The 13,439-nt window shown below is 37.6% G+C and overlaps 1 protein-coding gene across 3 annotated transcripts in view; it reads left to right on the forward strand.

The window, feature by feature from the left end:
- Nucleotides 1-13,439, forward strand: part of LOC150077842 (NPC intracellular cholesterol transporter 1-like) — a 671,091-nt gene that overhangs the window by 624,987 nt on the left and 32,665 nt on the right. For all 3 annotated transcript variants that reach the window (XM_090384813.1, XM_090384814.1, XM_090384816.1), the window contains 2 exons: nucleotides 1,111-1,255; nucleotides 6,512-6,743. In XM_090384813.1, the coding sequence (XP_090240939.1) occupies nucleotides 1,111-1,255; nucleotides 6,512-6,743 (377 nt within the window). The remainder of the gene's footprint in view (nucleotides 1-1,110; nucleotides 1,256-6,511; nucleotides 6,744-13,439) is intronic.

Below are 13,439 nucleotides of genomic sequence, written 5' to 3' on the forward strand. Positions count from 1 at the left end.
TCCCAAGTGTCATTGTAAAGCTGTATATTGTCACTACCGTGGGCGTTACTGATGGACTTGCTAATGGCACTGTGTAAATTATCCAGGTTGAATACAATAAAGAGCAACAGATACAATTGTGGCTTGAATTTACCATTTTACCTAAGATCAGGAAGTTAGCTCACAAGAAGGCAGCGAGATACATGCATGCAAACAACATCACTCCCACAGCCATGCCACTCACAAGGCGAACTTAGAGTATATAATGAGGTGAACTTTGAGTATATCAAGGGATTCTACCATGGCCTGAGAAATGCTACATCTACCATCAATCTACAAAATGAGTTTGCCAAGCTCATGAGTAATTGGCTACAAACAAGACAAGACAGCCCTCTCGAATTTGTCCACGATAGGAAGGAACTCTCAGTTCTCTCACTGAACTGCCAAAGCCTATGGGTGCACCATGCTGACTTCACCAACACTGTTACACAGCAATGCCAAATCTTGCCATTATCTAAGACTTCGTTAGACAATAATGAGTGTCAGCATCCCAGACTTCAACTGAAGCATAAAAGCAAGCAGCTGGAGTTGCAATATATCACAAGATGGATGAGGTACACATTGTTACGTCATACTTAAAGTCATCTATCGACAAACGATTGGTTTGACAATCAGTGTTCAGCCCTTTGGTGATATTTGGGGGGGGGGGGGTATCATTAACTACCTGTTATTTACTATCTTTGTATATGTCATATGTGGTAATGCTTGTTTCAGAGAAATGGTCATTACTAGATATGATTCTTCATCCCCATTGAATGTCTAATTACTGTTTGATGAGAAATGGTTAACTTGCTTCTAAATAGAAGTGAGTGGGAGAAACTGCCACTCTTTTATGGGAAATGTAAGTTTCACAGAACACATATGCTGGGGGGGGGGGGAAAGCTTAAATTTCAAGTAAACTGATTATAATTTTTTTTTCCCCGTACAGGTTGGTACTATATTCAAGTTGTCGGTTGTATTTTCACCTTTCTGGGATTATAATGAGTTCTTTGAACAAAAATTATTTTCAAAAATGAAATAGTTTCTTTAAATGTAAATTTGTACTGTATAATTTTTTTTTTTTCGTTTTAGCAACATATATAAGAACTTATCACTCTATTCTAAAATCTTCAAAAGATTTTTATGAAGCTCTTAGATGGGCTAGAAAGATCTCTGATTGGTTAACTATGAAAATTAGGGAGAATTCAACAACAACAGCTGAAGTAATACCATACAGGTAGGTTAATTCATATATCTAAATGCAAAGACTGTTGCTTTTCTTTTCAGTTAGTGTAGTAATCATCTGTAAACCTTAATTAATATTAAAAGCTGTTATGAATCACAAATTGTGCAAAAAATCTGGATTGATTATCTGTTTGCGCATACGCACACATAAGCCTTCTTTTAAATTACTTTCCCCCTTTCCAAAATTGGCTTGTTAATTTGAAATTCATGACCCAATACAGTAAACCCCCGCTATTCGCGAGGGTTACGTTCCTGAGAAATGCCGCGAATACTGAGTTATGGCTCCCATTGTAATAAAGGGGTTCCGTTCCAAAGTATGAAATATATAAGAAAAACTAGTCTAAAATTTTGTCTGTGTATGTATTATATGTGCCTTCATAATATGACTATGTACATAGACAATACATAGTGAAATTGAAGCATATAGCATCGAAATGAAAATAAGAAAACAATTTAATATTAAATGTAATATTTATTAGAAATTTCAAACAAATCTTTCAAACCAGTGCCTTTGCTAGCTAAAAAACTTATCCTACCAGTGCTATCACCAGTTTCGTTAAAGTGTTGATAAAGGAGTTTTGCCTTTTCACGAATGATGAGTGAACTTAACAGAATTTTATTTTGAGTTCGGTCTTCTATCCACAGATTTAAAGCCTTTTCCATTTTTTCTAATTTAACATCACGAGTTACGGAGCAAATTTTTGAAGCAATTAGTGCGTTTTCACGGACACTATGGCGGATTTTTTCTTCTGATTTCTTGATTGATCGTACTGTTGACGCATTGATTTTATTAATGTTTTGCCACTGAGGAGACACATTAGAAATTTTGTCTAATAACTCAATTTTATTCGATAATGTCATCACCTTCTTTGATCTTTTCACATTTCCCTTGTTATTTGTAGCCATATTTTTGTACGGGTTAGAAAGAATTTGTCCACAATAAAGTCACTTTCTTTATTGTGGACAAATATTAACACACTTCTTCTAGTGTGTTAATATTTGTTTTACCACAAATGTTTTACACTGCAAAATGGTAGATTTATTACTTTTAATCATATCAATTTATAAATTGATAAATTTATTCAATTTATAAGCATATAAATTAAAAGCAAACGACGAAACCTTCCATGACAAGTGCATAACACATACTGAAGAAGGATTAGCGAGAAACATCCACGCTCGTGATTTTGTCACCCCTCTTCCCCCACCCACTGAGCGCTGTTTTGACCGGGAAAGATAATTTAACCACGCCCATGTTTTTTTTTATGGCGGAAAATGTTCACGGCGCTTTAAAATTCACATTTTTTTAGATTTCATTTTATATTAAATCAGCGACCGCGAATACAGATACTGCGAATAGCGGGGGTTTACTGTATTCTATTTCTTTTTGTATATAGAACAAGAGCAGCCTATAGCTCATGAGAGAATTTTATAAGCTAGTACCAAAAAACATGACTCTAACATTCTTTAGCACACAACAAAACTTAACTTGCAATTAAATATATTAATAATAAAAAAAAAACAGTTAATTAAAGTCTCACTCATACTCTTTTCTGTGAAAATGGGGGGAAAAAAAAATAAATAAAATACCATAGTAATGGTCAAGTACATATTCTACTATTTAGTAGAAGTAGCCAGCATAAAATAAAAAGTAATTAGTGCCTCCTCCTCCATCCCAACCTCTGTAACAATGTAGTTTTGTCACTTTGTTGGAGAGGATAAATTTGGGTTCAAATTCCATGTACAATTGAAGAATTTGTAGACTATAGTTAGCTGATGTTAGGTAGAGGGATAAGGATTTTTCAGCCCTCATAATGTACAAATATACACTCACTTGTACAGGCATAATATTCACTGATGAGCCAAACATTGACCACCTTCCTAGTAATGCATTGGCCTGCCTTATCATGATAACTGCTTGCACCCGGTGTGATGTTGACCTCACAAGAGCACAAAAGGTAGCCTCGGGTATCCTGGACCAGTTAGATATAATGACATCCTGGAATTTTGCAATGGAGCAAGGTGTGGACTGGTGAATGCTGTGTTCCATTGCATCCCACAAATATTTAGTGGGATTGATGTTGTGTTTAGTAGGATTAATGGAGAATTATGCATCCAAGGGAGCACATGAAAGGCTTGGACATTATTTTCAAACCACTGTACAGTGCAGACCTTGTGACACAGGATGTTTTCTTGTTGAAAGGAGTTCAGGGCCATCTGGATCACCATGTAGAGCAAAACATGTTCCAAAACACTGCTGAGGTAGGATCTGGCAGTGAGTGTATGTTCAGTAGGAATGAAAGGACCCAGTGATGTCCCTGAGCACATCTCTCAAATCATAATAGTGCTGCTGCTGGACTACCTGTTTTTGTAAGAACTTGCAGTCTGGTTGCAACTTTTCACCTGCACACCATTGAATACGCATCTATCCATCAACATGATGGGGCTGAACCTGATTCATCAGACCAGACCACTTTTCCAGTTGTCCAATGTCCAGAAATCCCTGTGCCCACTGCAGATAGAGGTGTCTGACATTCACCCAGCATGGGCACATAAGCCCACCTACTCCATAGGCCTATCCACAAGAGCATTTGTTGGTTGGTGTGCTTTGAAACATTTTTTCTGTGTATCCTGGTTGTAGCCTGCTGTTAATTGAGGGACATGAGCTGTCTATTGTCCCTGACAGCATGTGCCAACTGTACAGGCACACTGGGTGGTTGTCCCTCTTTGGACCATTTCCACCATACCTTCACTAAGTTGGCCATCAAACAGCCGATTGCCTGCAATTGCTGAGATGCTGGCCTGCATCTTCTTAGCATTGTCACAAATCATTCCATGTTCAAACTGTCAGGCCCTTCTCTTTCTCCATTGCGCAGCCTTTGTCCTGACAAAAACAAAACAATGTTTTGTATTGTGCATTGACACAATATGGTCTAAGTTGCCAATGCAATGCACCGAAAACCAACATCCTCCCCCCCAGCTATCTTCAGTTCTCCCTCAGTGTGAGCACCACTTGTATGTGGTGAGAGGTTCTTCCTGTGATGCTGCTAGTCCTCCAGATTAGCATCAGTTGGATCCAGTTCCCACAACCTAGATTCCAGGCTAACATAGGAATCTGGCTTATTTACCATGAGCTGTGACTTGTGGAAACTTGGAAAGGGGAATCTGATGGTTGAGGAGCCCAGCTTCAACACTTTGGCACTTTCTTCGACAAGATGGTCCCGGGGTGGCTCTCCAAGGATCAATTAGTTAGTTTTTTTTTTTTTTCCCCTCTCGAAGGATCAACTGTCAGTGCTATGCCCTACCTGTGTGTGGTCCAAGATTCAGACTAGTTGCATGCAGGTATGGAGAAACATACACACACAGTTGTCAGTTTAACCAGATACATCAATTGCAGAGTGGGCAAGATCTGTGCTCTTGAACCATCTTCAAGGCCACGTCTAAAAAACAAACAAACAAAAAAAAAATCCCCACAATCACAATTCCACCAAAAATCACTTTACATGATCAAATAGCAAAGAAACCACAAAGGCTAGACGCTGTACAGTCGATACAAGAAAATCAGATCGCTATGGATACTAATAATACAGTTAAACAAGATGAAAGAGTACTTAATGTCTATGCAGAAAATGATAGAGGTAGGACGCTCTCTTGCTTCAAACATAGGACAGTGTCTGGATGCTTTTTTTTTTTTTTTTTTCCTCAAAAAGCAAAAGGTAAAAAAGATTGGATGAGTGAAATGGGAAGTCTTTTTGCAAGCAAAAAGACTTCCCAAAGCACAATCAAACAGCTCGTAAACAACTTCTAGCAAAAACAAATAATCTTCCCATTATTTGTTTTTGCTAGAGATTTTGAAGATCATATAGGAAGATTGAGATTTGAAGGTTATATGGGAAGAAGGTAAACAAATAATTTACATCCTTCAATGGAATTTCAGTTTATGCAACAATATCAGTGATTTCTGTGATTTAATTTCCCAGTATGACCCAGTGCCATCTGCTTGCAAGAGACTAATTTAACTCCACGGGATATTCCAAAGATTAAATAAAAATTATACATTGTATCGAAAAAACAAATTTAAATTCCTCTGCCCAGGTGTGGCAGTTCTAATAAATTCAAAATACCATCCAGACATGTCTCTTTTCAAACCCTAACTGAAGAAGGTATCTGTATTGTGCTCAGTTTGTCTTCATTATCATTCCTGCGTATCTTTTGCTAAATCATCTGTGCACTACCAAAAGGCCTAGAGCTTATAGCACAAAAATGCTCCTTTCTATTTATTGGGTGACTTCAGTGGGCACCACCCATTATGGGGCTCTGCCCATATAGACAGAGGACAGATTATGGAAAATTTACTGGATCAGCAAAACTTAACATTACTTAACACTGGATCACATATTCATATGCATTTACAACAGGATCCACCTCTGCTATTCACCTCTCTCTATATGCTCCCCCACCAGAGTGGACAGTACTAAATGACCTTTTTGGCACTGGTCATTTTCCTATCATCTGCAGATTACAAACGTCAAGATCATTACATGGAGTAAATAGAACAAGCTGGAAATTCTCCAAAGCAGATTAGGAAAAATTTCTGGAAGCATCTCCCTCAACAATCACATTATACAGAATTAAACCATGTGACTGAATTTCCTAACTGACCCTAACTAAGCAAATACTAGAACCATCTATCAATTCAGTATACAAGTTATATAGTGGAAAACACATATGTCAACCAGTAGTGGAATGAATCTCATAATAAAGCAAAACAAGAAATAAATAAAGCATGGAACTTATTTCACAAACACCCTGCAACAACAAATCTCCTTAATTATAAGGGACTGAAAGCAAAAGCCAGGCAAATTAGAGTAACTGAAAATAAATAATAATAATAAATAAAAAGACTTTGCATCTACTATTACCAAAGACACAGATATCAACTTAATCGGAAAAAATAAAACAGTGAAATGGCAAATATCCACTACTCTCCTCTCCAGTTTTCAGCTGGAATGGACAGGATATATCCCACCCTCTGGAAATAGCAAATGCCCTTGCTGAAATAGTCTTTCCAACATATCAAAAGGCCTATGTTATTACATTAAACATTTTGCATTAAATTTTTCTGTTAATGCATGTTGCTTGTGACTTCTGCTTGTTGTAGATTTATTCCTGAATCATATTTTAATATTACATAAAATGTTGCAACCTTGATATATTTACTAATTATTTTTTTAAATATCTTTTACAGCCTTGTACATGTATTCTATGAGCAGTATTTGACAATGTGGCCAGATACTCTGAAATCCCTCACATATTCCCTTCTGGCAATTTTCATTGTCACATTTTTATTTTTGGGATTGGATCTTTATTCAGCCATCATAGTTGTCATCACAATAATCATGATAATTGTCAATTTAATGGGATTGATGTACTGGTGGAATATCTCCCTCAATGCCATATCCCTTGTAAACTTGGTAGTGGTAAGTATCAATTTACAGCACCTATAAATAGCAATATATTTTCTGTTTAGCACTAACAGTATGGTAATTTGCTGTTCAATGCAGTTTTGCACTACACATTTTCACTATGTGATTTTTCTGTAAAGGAGTATAAAGAAAATTTTCATAATAAAATATTTTCTTAAAATTTCTTTAAATAAATCACTGATTTTTGTATCTTAATATTAAATATTCCTAGTATTAAGAAATCGGTGATGAACTAATTTTTAGGAGATTTGTTCGGTACTAGTTGGATATTGTTCTTTGCCTGTGGTTGTTAAATATGTAACAAAAGTCACATAACATACTCTTATTATCATAATTCCTGGTGCTTGTTAATCCCATTATCCATTTTTTGCCCTTGTTGTGGGGAATCCTGATGGGAGTTTTTATCCTTTGATGTTACATTTTTCAGTCACTTCAGGAGTTATACAGAGTTTAATAATTGAGTGAATAGTATGAATTAGATAGACAAACATACAGTTAGCTGTTTATATATAATTTGCCTTACACTTCATTCATTTTCAGTAATGATACGAACACTCAGTTTGCACGTCTGGAGCTTTTTGCTAGTGGGTTTTTTTTTTTTTTTTTTTTTTTTTTTATGAACAATTTAAAATTTATAACATTGTTTATATTATTATTAAGTCAAATCATTTTGAATAACATTGTTTGGTTGAGGAAAAATTTCACGAATATAAGCAACCCAGCAAGTACTTATTTCTTACTTGACTGTGACTGGTAATACACTAGAATATGTACTTTCTTTTAAATTTTTAGGAATTTTTGCTCTAATGTGGATTTTAGCATTAGCATTAGCATTAGTAGAGGCATTTGATGCAAGAAAGCAAGCTTATGCAGCATCAGCCAAAAAAAAAAAAAAAAAAAAAGTAACATAAATAAATAAAAATAACCACTTCCACTTCACCCCTCTGTTCGTTCGAAATACCTGTCCAGCTGAGCCTTAAACTTATTTAGGCTATCAACTTCCACGACAAGGGATGGAAGTCTGTTCCACCCACCAACCACCCGCTGGCTAAAGGCAAATTTCCGCACATCTATCCTACATCTGTCTTTCCTCAATTTGAATTTATGCCCTCTCAGGTGATTTTTCTGAGCTAGAGGAAGAATCCCATCAGCATTGAGCATGCTCAAACCATTCAAGGCTTTGTACACCTCTATCAGATCACCCCGCTGGTGCCTAGTTTCCAGACACTGTAATTTGCAAAACTTAAGCCTTTCTTCGTAAGAGAACCCCTTTGTCCCATTCACCAATCTAGTTGCCCTTCTCTGTACTCGTTCCAGCAGCTCTACATCCTTCCTGAAATGAGGCCTCCAGGCCTGTATACAGTACTCTAGGTGTGGCCTGACCATTGCCTTATACAAGGGAATAATCACCTCCTTATCCCTGCTAGAAAAATTCCTATATATCATTGACAATACACCATGAGCTACTCTTGCAGCTCGTCTGCACTGCTCAGAGAACTTCATATCTGCCTGCACCACCACCCCCAGGTCCCTTTCATTCTCTACCACTGTCAGTGTAGTACCACAGAGTTGATACGTTGCTCTGGGGTTGCTGTTTCCCATATGTAGTACTTTACATTTGTCAATGTTAAACTTCATTTGCCACCTCGAAGCCCATCTGCTCAACCTTTCCAAATCCTGTTGCAGCAGCATAGTGTCAGTAGTGTCCTTGACAACCCTGCCAACCTTCGTATCGTCTGCAAACTTGGACATTAAGCCTGATATACCATCATCAATATCATTTATAAATACAGAAAACAATAAAGGCCCCAATACTGAACCCTGAGGGACTCCACTAATAACATTAGTCCACGATGAGCAGTGTCCATTGATTACCACTCTCTGTCTTCTCCCCCTCAACCACCCCTTTATCCATAGCAGCAATTTTGTTTCTGTATTAATGTTGCAATATCTAAGGGGATTAAAATTATCCTTTTGATTAAATATATTCTTAACATTTTTTTTTTTTTTTTTTTTGACCGAAAAAGTTTTTACTTTATTTAAGCATTGTGGTTTGATATTACATATCTGTTAAGAATATTTAAAAATAGTATATCTAATGTTCTGGCATTGGAAAAATATGTTCTCTTGACTAAATGTTGCACCAAGTTGCTTCCTTGTAGTTCAGGCTTCAAGCTCGGATTTCAAAGGTGAAGAGGAGGGAAATAAATTGGGAAATTTTCAGTTTTATTTCCCTTGCACAAAGCAAAAGCCTTGGGCTACCTTACACCATATGTCTGATATTAATATCACATTTTTGCCTTAAAGTTATTTCAGAAAAACAATGAAGTTGAGCAGGACCTGCTGTATTATGAGATTCATGAAATATTTTTTACTAATGACAAATGATGCAAATAAGCAAGTTTAAATAGCATCAGCCAATAAAACACACACACACACACACACACACACACACACACACACACACACACACACACACACACACACACACACACACACACACACACACACACCTGTCTATCTCCTCTAACAATTTCTCTAATGATAATGAGCAAAAATTTGCTTTGAAGTTTTGAATCAGAGATTTCTGATTGGATTGCAAAATGGCAGGGGACCCATTGTGGAGTAGCCTTTGTCATGCCTGATTTATTTCACAGAGTATTTTGTCCCCATTAAGTTGATATGCATGTAGCCTCTACACCATGACATTCCATTTGCTGATACACTTCTTTACTAATCACCCATTGCCATGTCATGAACTTTATTGATATTTTCTTGTATGGTTGCTGCTGGATGTCCAGTGACTTTTTCATATTTGATGCAAGTTCTACCATGTTTACCAACAGTAAATTCAAAATGGGAAGCATTCAAAAAACTTATCTTGGAAGCTACTAGGCTTTACATACCAACTAAGAAATATTTTCAAGATTTAAGCCTAAATGGATGTCAGATGAACTGAGACATATGACAGAGAAGAAAAATGCATGGTATACATCATATAAATTAACACGTGACACAGAAGCCTATGATAGATACAAGTTGATCTGTAACCAAGTTACAAAGGAGGTTAGGCAGGCAAAGGCAGATTACGAGAAATCTTTGGCAAGGGATGCAAAGAAAAAAACAGCAAAGAGTTCTTTACTTATGTAAACTCTAGAAGGAAGGGGATGAATCAGATTGGTCCACTTGATATCGATGGGTCAACTGTTGATGATCCTGCTCAGGTAGCTGACAAACTAAATGAATATTTTGCATCGACATTCACACATGAGGAGTTATTCAGTGAAGGGAATGCCAGAGGTGTATTCAATTCTGGCAGTAAGCTAGAGAATCTTGTAATAACTGACAGTAAAGTGGAAGAGAAATTGTTGAAGATAAACATAAGAAAGGCACCTGGGGTGGATGGGATCTATCCAGTTATATTAAAGGAGGCAGCAAAGGAAGTAAGCAAACCCTTAGCCATAATTATGAGAGCTTCCTTGGACTCCAGTCTGTGGGTACCTCAGGGGAGGTACCCACAGACTGGAGATGTTCAAATGTGACCCCAATTCACAAAGGAGGATCAAAGGCCGACACAAGTAATTATAGACCTGTGAGTTTAACCTGTTCCAGGAAAATTAATTGAGGCACTGGTTAAAGAAGCACTGCAGAATCATCTACACAAGACTTCAGTTATAGCTCGGACACAGCATGGTTTTGTTAAGGGGAAGTCTTGCCTTACCAATTTGATTGGATACTATGATGCAGTCACAAAAGAACTGGATGCAGGGAATAACTTTATTATATACTTGGATCTTAGAAAGCTTTTGATACTGTTGCACATTAAGACTGCTGCACAAATTGGAGCAGTGTGGCATTGGAGGCAAATTGCTGCTATGGATAAAGGGGTGGTTGAGGGGGAGAAGACGGTGGTAATCAATGGACACCGCTCATCGTGGACTAATGTTATTAGTGGAGTCCCTCAGGGTTCAGTGTTCGGTCAATTATTGTTTTCTGTATTTATAAATGATATTGATGATGGTATATCAAGCTTAATGTCCAAGTTTGCAGACGATACAAAGGTTGGCAGGGTTGTTAAGGACACTACTGACACTATGCTGCTGCAATAGGATCTGGAAAGGTTGAGCAGATGGGCTGAGAGGTGGAAAATGAAGTTTAACATTGCAAATGTAAAATACTACATATGGGAAACAGCAACCGCAGAGCAACATATGAACTCTGTGGTACTACACTGACAGTGGTAGAGAATGAAAAGGACCCGGGGGTAATTGTGCAGGCAGATATGAAGTTCGCTGAGCAGTGCAGACGGGCGCTGCAAGAGTAGCTCATGGTGTCTTGTCAATGATATACAGAAATTTTTCTAGCAGGGATAAGGAGGTGATTATTCCCTTGTATAAGGCAATGGTCAGGCCACACCTTGAGTACTGTATACAGGTCTGGAGGTCTCATTTCAGAAGGATGTAGAGCTCCTGGAACTAGTACAGAGAAGGGCAACAAGATTAGTGAATGGAACAAAGGGGTACTCTTACGAAGAAAGGCTTAAATTTTGCAAATTACAGTGTGTGGAGACTAGGCACCAGCGAAGTGATCTGATAGAGGTTTAAAAAGCCTTGAATGGTTTGAGCATGCTCAATGCTGATAGGATTCTTCCGCTTGCTCAGATTAATCGCCTGAGAGGGCATAAATTCAAATTGAGGAAAGTGAGATGTAGGATAGATGTGTGGAAATTTGCCTTTAGCCAACAGGTAGTTTGGTTGGTGGAACAGACTTCCATCCCTTGTCGTGGAGGTTGATAGTCTAAATAAATTTAAGGCTCAACTGGACAGGTATTTCGAACAAACGGAGGGGTGAAGTGGGGTTTTTTTTTTATGCTGCATAAGCTTGCTTTCTTGCATCATATGCCTCTGCTAATGTTTAAATTCACCCACCCAATTTTTGACATATCCTGGTGCAGATTATCCTAATGTTATTTACATCTTCACAAATATCTTTCCTTGATAGCCTCTTTTTGAAAAGAAATTTATTAAAGCTATGTTTAATTTTTTCCATTTATGCAGGCTCAAATTTCAATGATCTAAAAAAAGTGCTATAAATTATAACTTTGCATCCATTCATACACTAAGTTGGCTTTGCATTAGCAACAGCTACTAGTACCTTGTGGGCTACCTTTTGGCCATAATACAGCCCGTACACATCTTGGCATGCACTCCACAAGGTGTTGCAGGATGTCCCATGGTAGTGCTATCCATACATTGCACAATGTATTCAGTAAAGCCTGCACATCATGAGATCGAAGGTCCTTTTATAGTAGGTCCCAAACATGCTCAATTGAGCTGATACCAGATGAGTTCGGTAGCCATGGGAGGACAAAGAATTCATTGTTGTGTTCCTGGAACCACTTATTAGTTTCATCCCAATACCACTCAGTAGTATTGGGATGTTGCGGCATTGTAGCATCACATGTTGTCATTGTCTAGATATACAGGCTGGCCTCAATTAATGTGATTAATTCATCACGCAAAACAGACGCGTTAATCGAATATAATAATCAATAGGAAAAATTTATAATTGCAGAAGGTCCTTGACCTTCTGGAATGCCCATAAAGAATTTTTAAAAATACCTTTTAGTTAACTTTTTAACTGTATACAATGTAAAAGATAATGAAAATAATTATGGAATTAAATGTTTATTGCATAAAACAGCACAGTGGTTCCCAAACTGTGCGCCCAGGATATTTTAAATTTGAGGGAAAACAGCGATACTCGACATCTCGAAAATAAGATGCAGGATATTTCAGAGACTGCTGGGAATCATTGGGGTACAAGTAAACACATGGGTTGTGTTAGGGTAGCTAAGAAAAAGAACAGGTGCATGTATACTTGTGTGTACACCAATGCTAGGAGTTTAGTAAATAAATTTGACGAATTTGAGGTATTGCTCAAAACATCAAAGGCAGATATTGTGGGGATTTCAGAGACGTGGTGTCACACAGATATAAGAAATGCAGAACTGGAATTTGGGGAGTACAATGTGTACAGAAAGGATAGACAGGATAGGAAGGGAGGAGGGGTTATGCTATTAATTAAGAAACACATAAAATCCAAGGAAGTGAAGCCAGTCGACATCGCTGGACAGTGCAGTGTCGAGTCAGTTTGGTGTGACATAAGCATTGGGAGATCAAAATTGAGAGTAGGAGTGTGCTATAGGCCTAATGACTCTGATGAGTATAATAAGAAACTGTTCGGAGAAATAGAGTGGGCCAGTAAATCAGAGAGTCTTATAATGGGGGATTTTAATTTCCCAGATATTGACTGGAATTTGGGGGCTGGTCACTCACACAGTAGCAAGGCTTTTGTGGATTTATTGGATGATTGTTTTCTACATCAGCATGTTCGGGAGGCAACTAGAGGGAGTAATACTCTTGATTTGATTATCAGTAGTGATTCTTCATGCATTCAGAATCTGCAGATAAATGAACCACTTGGTGGCAGTGATCACAGTGTGCTGAAGTGGGAGTTACTCAAAGAGGTAACTACCATTAGGGGTAAAGGGAAGGGGTATTGCTTTCGTAAAGGCGACTACAATGGACTGAGACAGTATTTAAATTCTATACAGTGGGATCAACTGATGATATTGCCAACAGCAAATTCAAAATGGGAAGCATTCAAAGAACTTATCGTGGAAGCTAC

Source organism: Mastigoproctus giganteus, chromosome 11 (genome assembly GCF_048544385.1).
Source record: "Mastigoproctus giganteus isolate SK-2022 chromosome 11, ASM4854438v1, whole genome shotgun sequence".
Classification (NCBI taxonomy): domain Eukaryota; kingdom Metazoa; phylum Arthropoda; class Arachnida; order Uropygi; family Thelyphonidae; genus Mastigoproctus; species Mastigoproctus giganteus.